This window comes from Eublepharis macularius, chromosome 9 (assembly GCF_028583425.1).
Source record: "Eublepharis macularius isolate TG4126 chromosome 9, MPM_Emac_v1.0, whole genome shotgun sequence".
NCBI lineage: Eukaryota > Metazoa > Chordata > Lepidosauria > Squamata > Eublepharidae > Eublepharis > Eublepharis macularius.
Window position 1 is genome coordinate 48975052 of NC_072798.1, and position 22035 is coordinate 48997086.

General features: G+C 46.0%; 1 protein-coding gene across 1 annotated transcript in view; it reads right to left on the reverse strand.

Annotated features, from left to right (window-relative positions):
• Positions 1-22035, reverse strand: part of PLEKHG7 (pleckstrin homology and RhoGEF domain containing G7) — a 32465-nt gene continuing 10430 nt past the window's right edge. The window contains exons 8-18 of the mRNA XM_054988844.1: positions 21679-21828; positions 21016-21111; positions 19175-19270; positions 17645-17758; positions 14302-14473; positions 12793-12908; positions 5931-6024; positions 5165-5244; positions 3654-3816; positions 963-1060; positions 1-565 (exon numbers count right to left, since the gene is read on the reverse strand). Coding sequence (XP_054844819.1) covers positions 458-565; positions 963-1060; positions 3654-3816; positions 5165-5244; positions 5931-6024; positions 12793-12908; positions 14302-14473; positions 17645-17758; positions 19175-19270; positions 21016-21111; positions 21679-21828 — 1287 coding nt within the window. The 3' untranslated portion in view covers positions 1-457. The remainder of the gene's footprint in view (positions 566-962; positions 1061-3653; positions 3817-5164; positions 5245-5930; positions 6025-12792; positions 12909-14301; positions 14474-17644; positions 17759-19174; positions 19271-21015; positions 21112-21678; positions 21829-22035) is intronic.

The following is a 22035-nucleotide window of genomic DNA, read 5'->3' on the forward strand; positions in this document are numbered from 1 at the left end:
TGATTTCATTGGAATTATATTGAAATATATTCTACAAGCATTTATTTTAAGTGAACTATGAATGAACAAGTGATAATCTATGATTCCTGCTGCCATAAACGGGCCTGCAGAATAACTTATTAAGCCAGTCTAAGAGATGTTGATTTAATAATAGGTTTTTTCTATTTTGGGTATTGTACCTTTTCCATTTTTAGTATATGCTGTCAAAGCAAGTGTTGCAATTACTTTTTTGACTTCTCCATTTTTGCTTAGCAGTAAATGTAGCAGGACACTTGAAAATTCTACTTGAGAGAATTGTAGTCTGAATTTGATCACCCAAATAATCCTTCCCTCCCACCCCCGATTTCTGCCCTGGAAACTAAAGTATTCCCAGAAATATTTGCAAGCACCTAAAGGCTTGCTTTAAATTAAGTAAACTTCCTATGACCAATGCCCATTAATTTATATCTGACTATGATTAAATTTCAGATGATTCAGTTGGTAAACTTAAAAATGAGTTTTGGGGGGTTGTCTGTCTCCTTGCATAATTTGAGATTGCAGTCTCCATCTGTGACATCCATGTTTTCTGTAATAGAAAAAATATTCTGTAAACTTTAATTACGCAAATAACCTACATTATCAATATAGATAATAAACTATAGCTTTATTTTCCATGAAGTACAAGTTGCTTAAAAACTGCCATTGTAATTAAAAAATGCTCCAGTAAGCAGACTTTCAGGGTGAAAACAGCTGGGTTTTCTTCCTCTATCATGTTCTCCTTTACAGAAAACGTGAGATTTTAAAATTATCTGATATTTCAATATGAACAGCACTGTTTATGGCAAACTTGATAAAGTCCCTCGTTCTAGTGTGATAGGAACAATGCACAAGGATAGTAGACATATTCAATAGCTGGAACACCTATAAATGATTTTGAGATGATTCTCTTGTGTGGATGGATACATATAAACTAAGATGCCTACCTTGATTGACTCAGTCTGTGCTTGTATTAAGAATAGCGCTATACACTGTTGATACCGGTTTTCTTGCTGTATTAGAAAAGCATTTCGTAGTCCAAAAACTAAGAAAACAATAGACACTTGTTAAGACAGTTTACCTAGATCTCTAAACAACCAATCCCTGTTATCTTACAGTTCTAAAGAAAGCAGATAGCTCAATCACATTTCCACTGAATGCCGATAAACTTAATTTATTTCAGTGGAATTTGTATGAAACTAGCTTTTCTCTAAATTAGGTCCAACGTTCTCTACATTGAAGTCAGCATAAAAGGGATTACGTTTAAGGGATGGCAGTGAACTGTAGAACCCTGGGACTTAACTGGGGGGGGTCCCCATGGGGGAATGGGGGTAAGGTGCATGACAGCTGTCATTATCCCCGAGGCCTAGTGCTCTTGGCAGCCTCCACAGGGCTGCATGGGCAGCCTGGGATTTAAAATGTCCAGCCAGTCAACTAGCTAAGGGCTGGCCAGGTTTATTGCGGATGGGTCCCAGCTGGCGGACCTGGAGGGGGCAGTCTGGGGGGGGGTCCCCATGGGGGAATGGGGGTGAGGTGCATGACGGCTGTCATTATCCCCGAGGCCTAGTGCTCTTGGCAGCCTCCACAGGGCTGCATGGGCAGCCTGGGATTTAAAATGTCCAGCCAGTCAACTAGCTAAGGGCTGGCCAGGTTTATTGCGGATGGGTCCCAGCTGGCGGACCTGGAGGGGGCAGTCTGGGGGGGGGGTCCCCATGGGGGAATGGGGGTGAGGTGCATGACGGCTGTCATTATCCCCGAGGCCTAGTGCTCTTGGCAGCCTCCACAGGGCTGCATGGGCAGCCTGGGATTTAAAATGTCCAGCCAGTCAACTAGCTAAGGGCTGGCCAGGTTTATTGCGGATGGGTCCCTGCTGGCGGACCTGGAGGGGGCAGTCTTCCCTCTGGTATGCTAGCTGCATATATATTTAGGAGCTGGTCAAGCACTCAGCACTTGACTCTTGACCAGCCTTGAATGCTCTTTCCTCATTTTTCTGCTGTCACTGCACAGGGAAGAGAATTAAATGCTGTATGTATAACATCATTTAAATGAAAAGACTGGCTAACATTTATGGGAGAAGTATATTTTGAATAAGTTAACAAGACAAGAATGAGGAAAAACTCTGCATTAATCCAGCATTCAGGTAAGCACTTGTGCCATCACAGAAGTAAGAAATGCAAAACCTAAGCTTGTAAAGTATATATTGGTGGCTGTTGCTGATTAAGATGGCTTTCCCCCTGCATTTAAGACTATGGATTGGATTCTAACTAGCGTGAATAGAGTTGTGCTCGAGGAAGGCAATTTCCCTGCCTCACCTCCTCAGTGAAGCTGCCTTTGCGCCCCTCTCATCAAGCTCCTTCAGGTTGGTGTACCCAAAGGAACAGTATGGGGTGCAAACTGGAAATCTACAGCAGGAAGGGGAATTGGCAAAAGTTACAACCTGTCCTCCACAAATGGGAAAGCTGTTGGGTCAGAGGAGGTACTGCTGTGCCAATGGAACGGCCCCATAGGATTTAAACCTATATTTTGGAGGCCTATTAACGTACAGACATTAAATGATTTTTCAAAGGCTATGTTCATCCTCTACGCACCGGATATGCTATTTTTGTGCATTACACAACTTTAAAAATGTCTTCTAAAATCAAATATTTATTCTAAAAACACAGTCCTATTTAATTTCCATGTGGTAGAAGTTTGACCACCAGTGTCTGTGGAAATAAATTCCTAAAGACCGAGGTTGGCAGCATCAGGACTGGTAGTACTGACTTCACGGAAAGTTCATTGTTGTACCTTCTGTGCAGTACCACATTGGGACTGGGTATGCACAGGTTGGGAGTGAACTATACATGCACAATTCTAGTGTGTTGTTTGCACAGAAGGCATAATGATGAAAAAGGGTTGCGGCTAGGCACAACTCTGTTTTTCAATACACAAATGAAATGCAACAATCTGAACATTTATTGTCTGCCTTTTCCTATCAGCACAACAACATGACTTTTACTTCAGTCCTGTGCATCTCCATAACTTTGGAAAAGAATCATAAAAGAACTGGGTCTTGGACTCCACAAGAGAAACCAGGAGTTGTTTCCACTGAAAATAACTTTAGATAAAGGTCTGAACTTCCTGAAGTACTAAGAATGAATGCACTTTTGATGGTGGTGGGAACGAAGGCTGGGTTTGGAAAACTGACTTTTGCATATCTGCATTGTCTCTACCCTCAGCAGTGTCTATGCATAGGAATGTGAAGAAAAGTTTTGGACCAGATAGAGGAGGACAGAATGAGAATTGTTTCCCATAAAGTTCATTTCCTTTAGCGTTGACATTGGTACTGCAAACGTGAAACTAAAGTGAAGCAAGTTTGCTTCGTAAATCTGGATTCTCTCTCGCTCACATTCCACAAGAAAGCACCAGCAGTAATCAGTAGCATGTGGTTTTGCTTGGGACAAGCTCTTGCACTGTATACAGAGACTCTGAGGAGAACTGAAGTGAAAGAGATCTTGAATAGGTGGCAACCACTCTGTCTGGTTTATTATATAGGTGTTTAAAAGAGAGAGCCACTTGAGATGCATATAGAAAATACCCAATACTTCAAATATTTACATTTTTAAGTATGCCATATATAAAATATATTTGAAGAATACCTGCAGTTATATGGACTGCATCAATGTTTTTTACAATCAGCCTGTCTAATGGAATAGGCTGGTTCAGCACTGTGCAAGAACCACCTTCTTCAAGCAAAGACTGCAGCTCAGGTGTGAACAAAGAGCAGACAGATATTAAACTCACGTTGGAACACCCAGATTTCTGAAATAAAAAAGACAAATTAGACTGCATAGGCATCCCTTTACACTCTCTCTCTCTCTCTCTCTCTCTCTCTCTGTGTGTGTGTGTTTCAGACTACAACTGGAATGGGAAATTTCCAAGCAAAAGCAAAGGGGGTGGGTCAAAGTCCATTTCATGTTATTTGTTTTACAAAGAGAAAAGCAAGAATAATTTTCATGAACAGCTTTCCTTCCAAGCATGCGGTAACACAAACATAACAAAAAAACTCAACATATTTTAAATTTAATGCCAAATGGTTAGAAAACATCTAGCCAAAAAACAGCAAGATGCATAATTAAGGGAAATACAGCTATGTCAATGGCAACAATATTACAAGCCAGAAATACGCAAGTCTCTTCTAAGGGAATATGCTTTAGCACAAAACAGTGGCAGTTGCAGGCTCTAAAGTATTTTTTACATTCACTTTTTGCTTTCTCAGTGGTCGTTCGTAGGATTTTCCATGAATTTTGGGAGTCCATTCAACCTCAATTGCTTCGTTTTCTGTTTATCCGCTCATTCTTCATCAAACTACGTACTGACTGCTGCACGTGCACAGTGCCATGCTGTCTCCAGAGAAGCAGGTGCCATTTTGCATTCTGGCCCTTGCCTCTCCCAGGCCTGAACACAGGAACAGCAAGCCTCCCCAGGCCCAGCAGAGGAGGCAGTGAGCCACTTCAGGCCCAGGTGAGGAGGCAGGCAGCAGTGAAACGCCTTAGATTGCACACCCACCCAACACTGGGTCTTGGGAAGTACTGGCACACTCACCTAGCACTGGGCCACAAGAAGTGCCAGCATGCCCAGTCAGAGCTGCAGTGTGGTGGGACCCTGCAGGCCGAGGGAGAGCCAGCTCTGAGCTCAGCAACTCCCGGTAAGTAGGAAAAGGGAGGAGAGGAGAGGGTTAGGGGGAGCAAAAGGGGGGAAAGTGAAGGGTGTTTGGAAGAGGAGGGGGGTCTGATAAAGGGTGTTTGGGAGGGACCAAGGACAAGGAGGGAAGAGGAGGGTAAGATTTGCCAGAGAGGAGGGTAGAGGATAAGGAGGAGAGACAAGGGGAGGGATTGTTGAGAAAGGGGAGGGAAACAGAGAAGGATCTTTCAGAAGGGGGTCCCCTTGCATCTCCCCCACCCCCATGTCACCCAGAGACAATTGTAACATTTTTTTGCAGGCAGCCACGTGTCCTTTGCTATTTGTTTACTCATTATAGTGGAAGTATCTATCTACATTCAAACTCTTATTTTTATCTTTAAAATTATGTATTTAAACATTTTTAAAGCAGTTGTTATATCTACAGATCTAAATGTATATATGGCAGCTGTAACCAATTTTTTGTTACCTTTTTGTGCCGGTTTGGTTTTGTAACCAAAAGCAAATCGTCAAATAGAAAAAGGTGGATGTCAATGAGCCTCGTATGTTCTGAAGAACAAGCAGAGAATTACGTTTTTCAAAACTAATACTTGCCATCACTGTTTCTTAGTTTTGAGTCTGTATGACTGAAATAGTTTGGAAGTTTATTTAATAAATTATTAATTTTCTAATTTTAGAATTCTGCAAGTTAGTTTTACTGAACGTGATTGATTACAAAATATAGAAAGTTCTCTGGAAAAAGATGAACAACAAAATAACCTGTGTTAAATTTTCGCCCCACTGACATGCCTCAAGATGTTTTAGTACTGGACATACTGCTGCAAGATAGCAATGAAAAGAAGTTTTGAAACATAGAAGTTATGTTGAAATTTTCACTTTTTACTTCTTTACATCTGACATAATTCCATAGCAACTGCAATGTAAATGTTGCATAAGTTGTTTAGCAATATAAACGGTATATTAGGGGATCGTCTAATGTTGTACCAGGATATAATTGCTATTAATAGCAACATCCTAGGAGCTGGTTTTCTGTATTTAATGAAATAAATACAGAATAAAGGCACATAAATGCAAATAAATGCACATAAATAAATGCACAAAAAAGCATCATTCAGAGAGAGGCTCTGACTTGATCACATCTAACTTTCATTCACGCCTTGCCCTTACATTTGGAAAGTACTTCAAGCTGTGTTACATCCTGTCAATTGAAAAGTGTAGCTAAATGTGGGACTTACCTGCAAGAGTAAATCTCCCTTCATGAAGAAGGTATCTCTTTGTAGGTGACAAGATGCTTTCATTTGGGTTGTCCCTTAATATGAACTTGAGACTCTTGTGATACAGAACGAGAGAGCCATACAGGTTTGATTAATAAATAGGAAAGGAGAATTTGTTTGAAGGTTCAAATAAGACAAATAATGTGTGTTAGAATATTTAACTTGATGTTGGCATCAGCACTGGATAACAACCATTTTAGGGTTGTAGGTACATTATAGTTTCAGAGACGTTGCTTTTTTCCTGTTCTAAGTTACTGAAGAATGATTTTTCATAGTTTTTTAAAACTCTGCAGCAGTTAAAGTCTCAAGCCTCTCCACTGCAATTGCTACAAGAAAATAAGACCAACACATGCATTGTTATGCTACTTGCTATTTAAACAACATTTTTCTTCTGTTGCAAAAAGATTGCCTTGGTGTACACACAACTTTTACTTATAAAACTGAGCTAAGAATTCCTTGAATATAGGCAGTTGGGAATGAACATTAATATACATCTGGATATATATATATGTGTGTGTATATATAATGACAACTAAAAGGCACTCCTGGTGCGCGCCCGCGCGCTTACCCGGGTGCCTCCATTTGCCCTCATGCACGGAGGGGAGCGGACAGCTTTCCCGGGCATCCGGGTGCCTGTCGGGGGCGGGGCTTATAGCCGTTATAGGCTTCCCCGCCTTTCCTCCTCCGTGCAGTCCTCGGGCAAGCTCGTGGAGGGAGGACGTGCGGCCGTGACTGCTCGCATCGGGTCTGCACGCCTGGCCGGCGCTGTTTGCGTCGACTCGACTGCTCCGGCTTGGGCCGGCGGGCTTTGGGGCTGCTCTGCTCGCCGGTGCTTTTGCACGGCGGCGACGGCAGGTTCCTCTGCGGGCTTCCCTTCTTGGCGGCGCCGGTGGCTAGGTTTTTTCGGTGGAGCCTTCCAGCATTGAGGCAGCGTCAGGGCAGGAGCCTCCTTCGGGGCAGCGCTGCTTTTCCCGGCGGCGTTGCCTCCGGACCTCCGCCGCTGCGCCGCACCTTCTCCGGGCCTGCAGAGGCTTACGGAGTCACGATAAGTGGGGCATTTGAGGGACGGGGGAGAGGTTTCGCGTTTGTGGCGCCTGAAGGGGGTACTTTTCGGAGTCTGTTTCTGCCTGTCGCCCCCCCCACCTTTTCCCCAGGCTGATACTCTTCCAAGGGTGCTTGCTGGTTTACCCCCCCCCCTTCCTTTGGGTAGGGAGCTGGTTCCTGGCGGGGCTGGCTGTTATATAAGGGGTGGTTTCTTGATTTCTGCTGCCCTGAGTATTTAGGGGCTGTGAGGGCCTCGTTTCTCTGCAGCCTCAGTTGGTAGGCTAGGGGCAATTTAGGTTTCTGGGGCTCCTTTGGGCTTCCCTGTAAGTATGCCTTACAAGAAGGGTGTGGGGACTAGCAAAGGCAAGCAGCCTGCTAGGCGCCCTGCTGCCAAGCGGCCATTGCCTGCGCCTTCCTCGGATGAGGAGGACGTGGAGGCTGCTAGGCAGGAGATCTTGGCCAAGTTGGCCGCTCTTGACAATGCTGGTGGTGGCTCGTCTAGGCAAGTGGCTGGGTATCGGGCTGGCCGAGCGTCTAAAAGAGTTTCCCAGGCCACTTTTCAATGGGAGGTCCTCACACGTCTCTCTGCTTTGGAAGGCTCGGCAGGTGGCGACTCTGGTGAAGGGAGGAAGCAGCACGAAGACCGGGAGGCCATAGGGACCACTGCGCAAGTGGAGGAGGAGGAGGTCGCTGAGGTGGCTGAGATGCCTCCAATAGCAGTTGCAGTGGATCCGTCTGATCAGGAGGGTAAGTCTCCCGCACCACATGCATCACACTCTTGGCCCTGGGGGCCTATTGGTTCAGCTGCCAATCCAGTTGGTTGGGGATCCCAGTTTGTACACGCCCCGGCTGCTGGGTCGGCTATTTGGCCTGGACCCTCCTACCAGCAGCAGCCGGTTGGGATGGGCCAATTGCAGCCCTGGGGTCAACAGACCCTATCAGTGCAACAGGGGTTTTCTCCTTGTTCAGCTCCAGCCACAGCCGCGCCCTCGGCTAATGCTGTTTGCGGCGTTCAACCCTTTGGGCAACCCCAAGGCTTTTGGCCTACCTATCAAGTGGGGCCTTACTATCAACCTACTCCCCTTGGGGCTTTGCCATACAGGGCTACTCCGTTTGGGGATACAGCGCTCCCCTTGGGAGACCATTTGACACTGGCTACCAGGGATAAGATCCTGCATGGCGAGTTTGTTGATGTCTTTACCCTTCTTTTCCGGGAGTTGGAAAAGAAGGATAAGGAGGAGATGGATGAACGCGACAAGGAGAGGCTTAAAAGACGCAAAGTTGACCGTACCTGGGCTAATTGGCTTCCTGGTATGCTGATTTATGCCGGGGTTATTGCCCGGGCTCAGCCTCAGAGGGCATCCTCCTTGTTTCAGTATATTGATATTGTGTACAGGGGATATACGGACTTCGTCGGTGCTGCTTGGATGCAGTACGACGAAGAATTCCGTATGCGAGCCGCTGCCGATCCCACGCTACCTTGGGATCGGATCCACCAGCAGCTCTGGCTTCAGTTGATGGCCCCAGCCAAGCCCAATTTGGGCGATAGGGCGGATAGTGGTCATTTGTTGCAGAGACTTAGCACCCCTTCTGGTACCCGCGCCTCAGCGGGGCAGTCGGTTCAGCCCCGGCTGCTTTGTTGGGAATTTGCATACCAAGGCGTGTGTGCTAGGAAGGGGTGTGGGTTCAAGCATGAGTGCCCGCGTTGCAGGGGTTCCCATTCCTTCTCTGCCTGCCCCCGCCCCAAGCCTCGGGGGGGAGGTAGGCGCCCCGGGGCTGGGTCAGCTCAGTCTGCGGCTGACAAGGGGTCCTACCCCCATAAATCTGAGAACACTGGCTAATCTTTTGCGGGGGTACCCAGATCGCGCAGCGGCGCAGTACCTGTTAGATGGTTTTACACACAGCTTCCGCATTCCCTTTCAGGGCCCTCGGGCCCCTTTCATGTCGTCAAATTTACGTTCAGTGAGCGGCATGGAAGATATTGTTAGTCATAAAATTGCCAAAGAATGTGCTGAAGGGCGGGTTTTAGGCCCTTTCGCGGCTCCTCCGGTGCCTAACTTGAGGGTGTCCCCTCTGGGTGTAGTACCTAAGAAGGCTGCGGGTGAGTATCGCTTGATACATCACCTGTCCTTTCCCAGGGGGGACTCCGTCAATGATGCCATTCCAGAGCATTTGTGTACCGTTCGGTACACGTCTTTTGACGAGGCAGTAAGGATGGTTCAGCACAATGGTCCGGGTGCGGAGATGGCGAAATGCGACATTAAGTCTGCCTTTCGTCTTCTTCCAGTTCACCCTGGGGACTTTGAGCTGTTAGGTTTTTCTTTCAATGGCCAATTTTATATGGATAGGGCACTCCCTATGGGGTGCTCGGTTTCCTGCTCGGCCTTTGAAAAATTTAGTTCCTTTTTGGAGTGGGCCTTCCGTCAGAGGCTGCGATGCCGTGACTCCGCCCACTACCTTGATGATTTTATTTTTTGTGGTCCCCGTGGAACGGGCCAATGCGCCCGGTTATTGGTGGGCTTTATGGCCTTAGCTGAAGAGCTGGGAGTCCCCCTGGCCCACAAAAAAACTGAGGGTCCAGCTCAGGTCCTTACGTACCTGGGGATTGAGATAGATACTGTGGTGCAGACTTTTCGTCTGCCGTTTGCTAAGGTGGCTGATCTACGTGCGCGCTTGGTGGCGCTCTTGGGCAAGCAGAAGGCTTCTCTCCGTGAGCTGCAGCAGCTTGTGGTCCACCTGAACTTCGCATGTAAGGCCGTTGCGCCAGGACGTGCCTTTTTGAGGCGCCTGTGCGAGGCTATGTCTGGTCTTCGCCTTCCCCATCATAGGGTTAGGCTGTTGCAAGGGGTCAGGGAGGACCTCAAAGTTTGGGAGGACTTTCTCTCGTCATTTAATGGTGTTACGATGTGGCGAGAGGAGTTGCTGTTAGAGGCCGAGTTGCGGGTGGCATCGGATGCCTCTGGGGCCACGGGCTTCGGTGTCTTTTTCCGGGGTCACTGGTGCGCTGAATCCTGGCCGGCAGTTTGGCACACTGAAGGTATTACCAAGGATTTGACATTTTTGGAATTTTTTCCAATCTTGGTAGCGCTCTGGCTGTGGGGGGAGGAGCTTGCCAATCGTGCGGTCCACTTTTGGTGCGACAACATGGCTGTTGTGCATGTGATCAATTCCCTCTCAGCCCGATCGCCTAGGGTCATGAGACTGGTCAGGCCATTTACGCTCCGGTGCCTTCGGCTGAACTTTATGTTCAGGGCGAGACATGTCCCCGGCATTGATAATGGTGTGGCAGATGCTCTGTCTCGCCAGCAGATGGAGCGGTTTCGTCAGCTCGCCCCGGGGGCCGATGCCTTGCCATCCCCGATGCCACAGGAGTTGTGGAGTCTTGGAGGGACGAAGTCCGCAGAGCCATCCGTTTAGCCATCGCCCCTAGCACAAGAAGGTCGTATGATCGCGCTGTGCGGCAGTTTGCGAGCTTCCGAATGGAGGCTGGGTTGGAGCAGAGTTGGCCCATTCCAGCAGAACATCTCATGCAATTTTGTGTTAACAGGAAGTTAGGCGGCCTGTCTGTAAAGTCCATTAGGGGGCTTTTGGCTGCCCTAGCCTTTGTTAGCAAGGCACGGGGATTTCAGGATGTGACTGGGGATTTCAGGGTGCGAAAGATGCTGGAGGGTTGGTCTCGGGAGGCTGGCTCTCGGTCTGACGCCAGGCAACCTATTTCTCCGTCCATCCTTAAGGGTTTGGGTGGCACCTGGCAGTCGGTTTGCTCTTCGGACTATGAAGCCGTGCTTTTCCACGCTGCTGCGCTTACGGCCTTCTTTGGAGCCCTTAGAATTGGGGAGTTGGTGGCTCAGTCCCGCACTGATTTGTCGCATCGTGCACTGCTTGTTCAGGACGTGCAGTTTGCAGGGGACGGTGTTTCCCTACGGATTAGGGGGTCCAAAACCGATCAGCGCCACAAGGGGGCATTTGTTCGGCTTGGCTCCTGCGCTGATGCTGAGTTATGCCCGGTACGCGGGTTGCGTTTGTATCTCAAGAAGAGGGGCTCTGGCGAGGGTCTCCTATTTCGCCATTGTGATGAGTCCCCGCTAAATCGGTACCAGTTCTGGTCGGTTACCGGAAGGGCCTTGTCCAAGTTGGGTCTCGTGGGTTTCAAGTTTGGCACCCACTCATTTAGAATAGGGGCGGCTTCCACGGCTGCTGCAATGGGCTACCCAGAAGCGGCCATTCGCAGTGTAGGGCGGTGGCGATCGGCGGCTTACCGGGGGTATGTCCGTCCTCTGCCGGCCCCGTTATGATCTGTGGCTGATTGTCTTTTCTTCTTCAGGTGCTGTTGTTCGCCGTGGGAGGTGTCGGATCCTCATCTGCGGACACAGCATGATCTTCTGGGCCGCTCATCAAGCCAAGAGGACCCATCTGGGGTCCCAGCTTGGCCTCAGTCGTTGGGCTCAGATCGAGTGGCAGGGCCGTCGGGGCCTACGTTGGCCGGGCCTGTTGCCTCTCTTGTTTGAGGGAAGATGTGCCCCTCCTCCCCATTTTTTGTTATTACATTTAGGTGGAAATGATTTAGGTTGGATCAAGGGCAAGGCCCTCACGCTGCAGGCGCAGGCTGATTTGAAGCTTATCGCTCAGCGTTGGCCGGGGGTTCTAATAATGTGGTCTGCCATCCTCCCACGTCATGTTTGGAGGGAGGCTTTGGATCACGAGGGAGTCGAACGGGCGAGGCGTAAGGCCAATAAGGCCATGTTCAAGGCTTTGGGTGCTGGGCTGGGGGTTTACTTACCCCATCCCCAGATTAGGGACACGTATGCTGACCTCTACAGAGGTGACGGCGTCCACCTGTCCTTTAAGGGCAATGAGATCTTTTTGACTGATTTGCGGCAAGGGTTGTGGTTGGCCCTGCAGGAGATGTGGGGCGTTAGGGCCTAAACAGAGGTTTGGCCCTAACGGTGGCAGGTTAGCTGGGGTAGGCAGAGCAGGCTGGTGAGCACCCGGTGGCACATCCTCATTGGTGGGGAATGGGGGTCTGTCTCGGATCGGCTGGTGGGCTTTACGGCTGCCAGCTGAGAGGGCAGACTGCCCTGGGACCCCCTGGAAAAGGCCTCCCCTCGGGCTTTACGGCTGGGGTGTATGGCGCTTTAAAGGGGGGAACCATTCGCCTGGCCGGCTGGGTTACAGCCATGCACTGTATGGCTCGCACCTAGGGCAGGGGGTTGCTCGCCCATGCAGTACGAGGAGCTGGTCAGAGTGACCCCCTCGCTCGAACTGTACCGCTAGTTACACCCTTGCCGTGTTTAAGTTCCTAGTTCAAGCTTAGAGGTTATTTGGTCAATAAATGGCCCTATTTTACCCAAGCCTTGTGTCCGTCTCTTCTTTCCGAATATGGGGGCAAATATCTGATCTCTTTGGCCCGGCATGTATTTTTTCTCCATCATATGAGATGTACTTCCACTTGGTGCAATGCAATTGTCTCTGCTTGCCTAGTAAAACTTGTAAAAATCAAGGTCAAATGCAGAAATAATTTGTGAGGGGAAAGGAGTATTTTAACTGCATATTGGTAAATGTATGATTCTGGAGGCATGTCCCTTTGCTCCCTTTGCAGACATTCACACTCAAACTATAAGACAAACATGCTTACCACAGCCTTTCTTGTGGACAGCAACCTGAAAATTGTCTGAACTGATGGTTGGCATTAGTCCGTAACTGATATTTGTTTTATTTTAAACTGGAGTTTTTCAAAGGCCACTTGAAGCATTTTTTAAAAGATCAGTAAATTACTTACCTCAGGAACAAAAAATCGTTTGTCTTGATCCCAAAGTGGTGGCCAAATTATCATTTCCTGAAGCTGTTTAAATTTCTGGAAATTATCCAGCCATTTCACTTTACCTTCCAAGTCCCCTGAAAGATATACCATAGCGAATACTATAGATGGGATGGGAAATACCAAAAGACCGTGTGTGTGTGTGTGTGTGTGTGTGTGTGTGTGTGTGTGAGAGAGAGAGAGAGAGAGAGAGAGCTAGACATGGGCCCAATCCCCAAAAAAATTCCGATTCAGCCGTTTGTGGATCTGGGCTGCTGCCGAATGCAGGCCACCGATTCTAAACAATCAACTCTCATTCCCAGTCTGCAGTTGGGAATCGGGGAGGCCAGTGCCCAGGGCAACTGAAGTCAGGCTTTTGCATGCGCGCGCACGCGCTCCTGAGTTGCCCCTGCCCACGCAGTAAGCCGGCTGTCCTGGTGCACTGTGGAGCTGGCAGCAGTGTGAGTGGCTCGGATGCTGCCTGCGCCGTTCACCTGCCCCACAAGACAAGGGGCGGCCAGCTTGCCCGCGCACCCCTTGTCCTGGGGAAAGGCGAATGGCGCAGGTGGCCTGCCAGCCACCCGCACTGCCTTTTGCCTTTCCCCAGGACAAGGGGCAGCCGGCTTGCCCGCGCGCCCCTTGTCCTGGGGAAAGGCGAACGGCGCAGGCGGCCTCCCAGCCACCCGCACTGCCTTTTGCCTTTCCCCAGGACAAGGGGCGGCCGGCTTACCCACGTGCCCCTTGTCCCGGGGAAAGGCGAACGGCGCAGGCGGCCTCCCAGCCTCCCGTGCTGCCTTTTGCCTTTCCTTTGTGCCCACCCCTTCCCCCTCCCTCCCCTGGGTTGCTGCTCCGTGGTTGGAAGGAAGCCTGCTCATCAAGGAAAGCTGGGCTTCCATTCATGTTTCGAGGGCGACAGAAGGAGGGCAAACACAGCTCATTTCCCTGAATCTGTTGCCCCGGGAATAAATTACTAGCGCCACAGTGTCTGCAATTCCAAACAGAAACTGACCCATCTGATCAAGTCCCAAACAAGCAAACTCCCGACTGCTGGATCGGTTGCCATGGACAGAACCGATTAGCTGAGTCACGATGGTGAAAACGCCAAAATCAGGGGGTTTTTTTTGGAAATCGTAATTCAGATCGTGCCCATCTCTAGAGAGAGCCCACTAGCAGGAAGGTTGGGGTATAAGTCGAATAAAATAAATAAATAAATTTATTTATACACACACACGTGTGTGTGTGTGTCACAATTTGTATTTCTATCATAAGTCACCAGATGTAAGTTTTCAGTGTTGGTTTGTGACATAGCATGCAGAAAGACTATCTCAGACCTAGTTCACATTTTTACTGTTTTTACACGAAGTGGTTCATATATTCCCATTCCTGTTTTTGTTCATTTGCCAATTTGTGATACAAGGGTCATACACATACTTCCTGAAGAACTCATAACAACTCCCAAACCAAAGTTCTGATATTTTGCTCTATACTTACTTATAGATTTTTCCACCTTCTCCTTAACTGAACAGAGGACTGCTCTCTCTGGTGGATCAGCCTTTTTCCAGATATTCTCCAGGAGGAGGGGATAGCGAGTCAGTCTGTGTAAAGGTGCAACCAGCAGTTCTGACAGATGCAGTCGTTTGCACTGTTTTTTCTGTTCACACCACTTTGGGATACAAAAAAACCATGTTAGTTCCAATGACTGGCACAAGACTGTGGCTCTGCTTGACAGACAGAAGGTCCCATGGTAAGTTCCTAGCATTTACATTTAAAACCATCTGGTAATAAGGAGTGTCAAACTTTTCTACCTGAGACCCTGAAGAGCTGCTTTCAGAGTAGACAATACTGACCTTGATAGATCAATAGTCTAATTCAGTATAAGGCATCTTCATGTATATATTCATATATTTCTTGCATAAAATAAACATTATGAAAGCTCAGTTCAATGTATACTGAGTGCCAACATAATTCCTATGGTGGAACTGCAAGTGCTTGCCTTCCCACGTCACTATGCCCCCAAGGCATGTTCAGGCTGAGACCAGTTTATGAAATTCACTTCTCCAACTGCAAAATTCAGTGGCTGAATGAGAAGAACCATGTTTATTCCACTATGGGAAGACAGGGTGCTTTTTCCACTTCCCAACGTTGTTAAGAGCTCATGGGTGGGGGGAGTGGGGAATGTGTTTCAATCAACAAAACCACAGGGGAAAAAACTGAATCCTCCCTGTGGCTCTTACCACTTAAAGAAGCTGGGTCAGTCTATTCAATCGCCAATATTTGTCAACTTTGGACCTTAGATCTTACATGACTAGAGTCACAGAGATTCATAAGTAGGAATCGAATGGCACCTTAAAGACTAACAGTTTTAGTCTATCAAAAGCTTTCATGTACTAGAGCATAGAGCAAGATCCGGGTCCAATGGCACCTCACAGGCCTACTAGATTTCTGAAGTATGAGCTTCTGAGAGTCAAAACTCTCTTTGTCAGAACTAGACCCCAGTTATTCAAATTTAATGCACAAAATCCTGCATTTTGTGTCCCTACTGTTTTTCTTAAGTGGATGTACACACATATTTGTGTCTCCTATATTAAAGTCTGCCTAATGAGGAACCATTGCATTGTATTTGAAGAAGTGGTGATATTTCCTCAGTCACCCATGAACTGAGTCCTAAGTCCCTGTAAGGTCAGAAAATGAGGCTCTCTGGGTGAATTTCATGTTGAGGCATAATCCCTCTGTCCTGATACTTCGTGAAACATAGTCCTCACTGGCACATCTACCATTTTAACATTCTTTTACAGTGAGGTGATTTATGCTTAGAATTCCTGTTATACAAGTGTTGACAGTTTAATGTTGATTTTCTGCCCCACATATACGTTTTTAGCTTTTTTAAAAGTAAAGAAACGGCTATCTATATACAATGTCACATCAAATATGGAGTAGGGAGGGATGAAGAGAGTAATGAAAGTTGTAATGATACTGAACGAGAGAGGATGTAGGGTTAGGCTGATATGCGTTACATTCTTGAACTTGCTTTAGCAACACAATTATTTAGCATGTTAGTACTTGGTGAAAATAGTTGCATTTTCTTATCCTTGCTTCCCTTTATTTTCTCATATGTATTAAATATTTATTTCAGGGAACTCTCTAAGATATTTTTTTAAAGAATTGTTACTGAACAAGATTATATTATAGGCCTAAATTTGTGCTTGGGGGTTTTCCGTGTGACCCATTTCTTTAAGGTGGCTGTGCTAGAGTGACAAGAGGAAGGATTAGGGTTGCTAGGCCTGGTGGGGAGACATGTGGGGCAATGACCATTAAAAAGTTCCTCATGCAGCTGTTCACAGTGGTGGTAGGAGACAAGTGGCAGAGGCAGGGGGTCCCCCACCTTGACTGAGGGACTGGCAACCGTAGGAAGGACAGAATTTAAAAATATTTTTTAAAAGTTTGACATGCTTTACTAATGACAATGTATTACAGAAGTATTTGGCATCATCTATACAGGCTCACCAAACTGTATTTGGCCTACCAGATCAAAAATGCATTCTTAAGGGAGCAAAGGATTGCTTTGTTGCACTTATTCTATTTAGCTTCAGGGTGTGGAAATAGGCTTACTAGTTGTCCTCTTCAGGCAGGCAATCTTGCGGTGGAGTGGCCCCTCCTACCCACCCTTTTGTTTAGGTTGGCAGAAACAATATGGGGGATGGAAATTACACTACACAATACATTGATGTTAATTCTGAGAGAAAATCTGGATGTGATGTCAGTATGACATATGACTCTCTGGAATACTCAATGGTAATACCATAGAGTTTCAGAGAAATTCTAGAACATCACTTGATATGCTGAAGTTATGTCCAAGTTATCACACAACATCATTTCCACCTTTTGCTCTGCCTCCAAAGCTCCTGAGGTTGCCACTCAGTGTCCTGGCTATGTGGGAATAAAGCAGCACCACATTTATTATAGTGTTGCAATGGGGAAAAAACACGTAACATAACTGACACCAATTCTTCAAGTACAGGCCTGGCCTTAACCGATCTCTCTCTCAGCCTGCAAGGTGAGGACAATTTTGAAAGAGGGTGGGTGTCAGAGCTTCTCTGAGGAATACTGAGATAATGTGGAGCCCACTGAATGGGCAGTCATATAAATGGTGAAAATAAAATGTTCCTATTATTTTCCTTGTCAAATCATCTACAGGAAGTTCTCTGTTTATAATTTTCCCCCAGTTGTGCTGCTCTGTTTTGTGCAGGAAATTCTATATTAAATTTGATCTTTGCTTATATGCAATGAAACAACATTTGCCCTCTAGATGGCACCAACTGCATTTAAGCCCACAGATTCTCTACTTTGAAACAGTACTATTATAGCAATTTTTTTAAAAAAGTTGCCACCACAGTCAATCGTGGCTGGCTTCCACAAAGTGATGAAGTTTTGGAAAGCAATTTTTATCTCCTCCTCCCCACTGCACCGCCTTTGCTACCAAAAAGGAAGGGGATTCTCCAATATGCCGATAGGACCGAGGATAGAAGGGGGTGCAGCAAGAGGGAGGACTGACTAAAATAGACTTCCCTCCCTTTTGAGGGAATGCAGGGAGATCTGTGAAGAGAGCAAACACGCTGGTTCAAAAGTGAGGGAACAAATTTTGTCTAATCCCCCCTTCTGCATTGTCCTCCCCAGCACCTTTTAGAAGGTTCCCTAACCTATTCCTCAGCAGTAGATTTTTCAGTGTGCAAAAAGCTGCTAGATGAAGAAATAGGCTTCCATGGACTCATTCCATTTGTAGAAGCCTTGGATCCATCCATTTGACCATAAGCATTGAGTAAGAACAGCATTTTACTTTCATATAAATTCCAAAATCTTTTCTTTTCTTCAGTTTTTCCAGGTAAAAGACTGCGGCGGTGTAATTAAGGCAGTATATCTGGAGACTCTGACACAGGTTCCCTTGGAAAGACTGCAAGATTAAAAAAAATATATACATTTGACATGAGAATGTACATTACTGGTCCAGATGCACTTTGGTCTTAATTTACACATTTCCAACCAATTTGAGTTATAATTTGGAATGTATATCATCAGGGATATTTAGGATTGTATAATAGCTCGTTGTTACTTTATGATGCACCACACATTGGGTGTGGTGTTTGCTTAAAAATGTGGTCCTCCTGAACACACATACTTGAGACTAAATTCCACTGAATACAATTGGATTTGGGGGGTTTATTGGCTATCAAGTGGAAATCGAATGTTGTTGTTGTTATTAAGGCAAGAATGATTCAGAGGTAGTTTGCCATTGCCTGCCTCTGTAGCAACTCTGGACTTCCTTGGTGGTCTCTCGTCCAACTCTGCTTAGCTTCTGAGATCTGATGAGATCAGGCTAGCCTATGCTATCCAGATCAGGGCCAGTTACATTTACTTCTGTGTAAATATGTAGGACCATGTATTAGATCTCTCCCACTGAATTAAGGAATACTGCTAATGTCAACGTTTTGGAGGGACTGTTCACTTTGTTTTTTAAAGGACAAGGAACTCTTGGTGAAATTTAGGTATATTCTCTTGTTCATTTATTATTATTAATTATTAAGAGCTGCTGTAGCATAGTGGTTAAATGGCTGGGCTGCGAATCAGCACTGTGCTAGTTTGACTCCCACTACTGCCGTGAGCTCAGCAGGTTGCCAATCCTGTATTGTGGGGATGATAATAACACTTTGTTCACTGCTGTGACTGTGGCACTAATCTGTCCAGATTGTTATTGTTTTTATTATTTATTAGAATGTTAATTTAATTTAATTTATTCAATTTATACTCCACCCTCCCCACACCAGCGGGCTCAGGGCGGATCACAACAAGGTTTAAATCACATTGCACTATTCAACCATGTTCATTCCCTCCATGCAGGTCATTATCAAGTGTTTGCTTAGTTTTACCAAATTCTGAGCCCCATTAATCCCTCTGCATACTCAAGGAAATGTTAAATTCTATAACATGATGCATTTTAGTTTGTTGCAGCAAGAACAAGAAGAAAGAGACATTAAATGCCAAACTGACTGTGACCTAAGTTTTCACTGGCGAGAGCCTACATTGCCAGATGGAATGAATCCCCTGGGTGGTGAATATACAGAGAAGAAATGCTTTTTTCTTTCATTTTAATCTTTAATCCCTAATTTATCCTTTATCAGGTTGAGTAACCAAGTGGGATTTAGATGTTACAGTGGGAGCTTGAATGCATTCATGTTTTGCTTCAAGTTATAATATGTGAAGCCTCTTAAGAAACTCTTGCTAAGATAATGGGGTCTTGGGTTATGGGAAAGTAAGTTTCCTTAAATTTTCTGTTCTTCCTTCTAGGTAACCTTTCTGAATACATCATTACCTTTGTAAGCGCAGAGATGAACTCTAAGGAGGATGTAGGCTTGACAAGTTGACCCTTTATAACACTAAAGAAACTGGTCACAAAACCAAGGCTAACCTAGGTAAGTAAGAACATCATTTTGAGATGACCTTCAGTTAAAACAATAGCATATAATTACCTCTGCAATTTAATAGTTCAGTGTAACAGATTACAAATTCAATACATTTCTAAGACTCATAACTGCAGCACTTTCATATCCAGACAACTAGGTTAAATGCCAACTGTCTCACCTACCGATAAGTCTGGGGGCAGAAGGCCTGTTCCTGTGCTTACCAGTTGCTGTGGGGAGGAGAAAGGAAGAGCTGCTGCCTGAGCATTTTATCATCACTGATCCACTTATTCTGTACCAGGCAACAGCTAAGCAATGGGCCGGGCCTTTTGCATGAACCTCTAGAGGGAATGCAGCTCCAAACTGGCACTGCTAGAGTGCTATGGGATCAGCTGGATAGCAGCCAAGCCAGGCTGAGATGAGTTGCAAGCATGACTTGTTGGAAAAGATACCTCCCATATACCCTACAGAGAGGTAGGCTCCCTGCTGCCAACCTACACTCTCACTAAGTGCTGAAGCTCCTGGCAAGGATGAATAGGGATGCAGGGCTTTTGAGGGCACCAAAGCTTGCAGTGAGGGCAGCTGCAAACCCTTTAGGATGCTACCATGGGTGGCAGGACCAGCAAGGCAGCAGTCTGACCAGCTGAATGCAAGCAGTAAGCATGACTTGCCAGGCAAGATAGACCCAGCTTCTCCTAATGTTTTCAATCTAAACTCTCCATGAGTGTTGGACAACAAACCCTCTTCTGTACCATGTCAGGCCACCACAGGCTAGCATTGGTCTTGAGCTTCTGTGCTCATGGAGGTATGTCTCACACATTCAAAGGAGGTTGACAAATGTCCAGTGTTCTCACAGAGCAGCTCAGGAAATTGTTCTGCTTCAGTCTGTTTCTCCTCCTGCCTCTTTTTGAAGTTCTCCAGGTTTTGTCTTTCCATCCCTCCAACTTTCTATTTGTAAGCAGGACCTCACTCCTGAGCTGGCTTTTTTCTTCCAAGAAGGCCTTTAGTTGCTGCTTCTGACGGGTGGAATAATTCAGGTGTTGAGCTAGCTGCTGGAGAGACAAGGTCATCCTTTGGCTGAACCAGTGGGCTGATTGGCCCTGTACAGTCTTATTCCCCTAGCATAGAGCCCTTCCTGTGTCTTCTGGCCTTGATGTAGAGGAAGTAGCACCCACTGTCTCAAAATATTAGTTAGGTACTATAAAGAGAGTTGGAAAAACTATGGGACGAAAGTCTTCTGAACTGTTATATCTTGGGATTTTTTCCTGTCTTGGCACTTGATCTTCCTCAGAATGGTATTAGGATTGGTTAAGCAGGAATAGTTAGACAGTATCCCCCATTTTCCCAGAACAAATATAACAGTGCAGCCATGTGTGGTTTGGTGACTGTCCTGGAGAGCTGCAGACAGCCAAAAGCAAGCAGAGCCAAATCCCAGGGCTGCAGGGGCCACTCTGCTCACAGCTGGTCAGGGTGCCAACAGTGGATGTCCTCCTCCAATACCACCACCAATGACTGGCACCCACTGTTGGCACCTCTGAGCTGAGTGGTCCACACACACACACACACACACACACACACACACACACACACACACACACACACACACACACACACACACACACACACACACACACACACACACAGGGCTTATTTTCCAACAAACTTGAAATTCTTAGAATTAATCACTAATACTAATGAGTTTTGAAGGACACAGTGCAAAGACACTTACTGTGTTCTGATGTATTTTTCTCACCTGGTTTAATTCCTCCAAGTTTGCAAAAAGTAGACTAGAATTCACATCTGAGAGGAACTCCTTGCTTTGCAGGTACTTTAATGTATCCATAAAAACCTTTGGGGAAAAAATTAAAAACTCAATTTAGCTATTTCCTCTTTAAGACTAGAGGCACCTATCTAACTTTTGAAGGAGAAATGTCAAGTAATATACTTTCCCCAATAGAGGAAGAGTTACTTGAGTGGACCCTCTTATTCCAAAGCGCATGTATGTGTCTTAACATTCCAGAACCAATTATAAAGTAAGAAGTAAATGAAGGCTAAAGAAGGATATCAGGAACATATATGACAAGAACTACGGCATTTAAGTAAAACTGCAATATGCTATGCACCTTATTGAATCATAGCACAGTGCTCTAATACAGCGCTGTAGATTGATATCGCAAATACACATGATTTTGATTTCTAGCAAGAGCTAACTACCAAGGTCAATAGTTTAATGCTCATCTGATCTGAATGGCCCACAGATTCATGATGATTTTTTCAGTGGAACATCTGCTGACCCAAGATCTGTGTTCATCATCACAATGAAGTCATGTATAAAGCCATACAAAACTGTCCTAAATCAAGATAGACTGAGCATTTATGCTGCGATTGAGGAAGTGGTTATGAAATTCAGTCCTACCATTTTAAGAACCAGGAGATGATCAAGAAAGTATGTGCATTCAGTTATGAAGAGTTCCCATACTGCTTGTTTCTTCTTTGTTTCTAATTGATCTTCATTGGCTTTTGGCTCAGCCCGATACTGTGTTATGATCTCATGCCAAACTTTATCCTATTGATTGAGAACACCAAAATAACAATTCTGACAAAATTAACACCAGCACATTCCCATACATTGGGCTCTTATCTGTACCCACTGATACTGATGCCAAACACTAGTGTTATTACCAGCTTTTTTCTAGCCTTTAGTGTTAGGGTTCTAAGCTGCATACTGTAGTGTGGGCAGGCATTGATGTTCTACGTTTTATCCCCAAAGAAG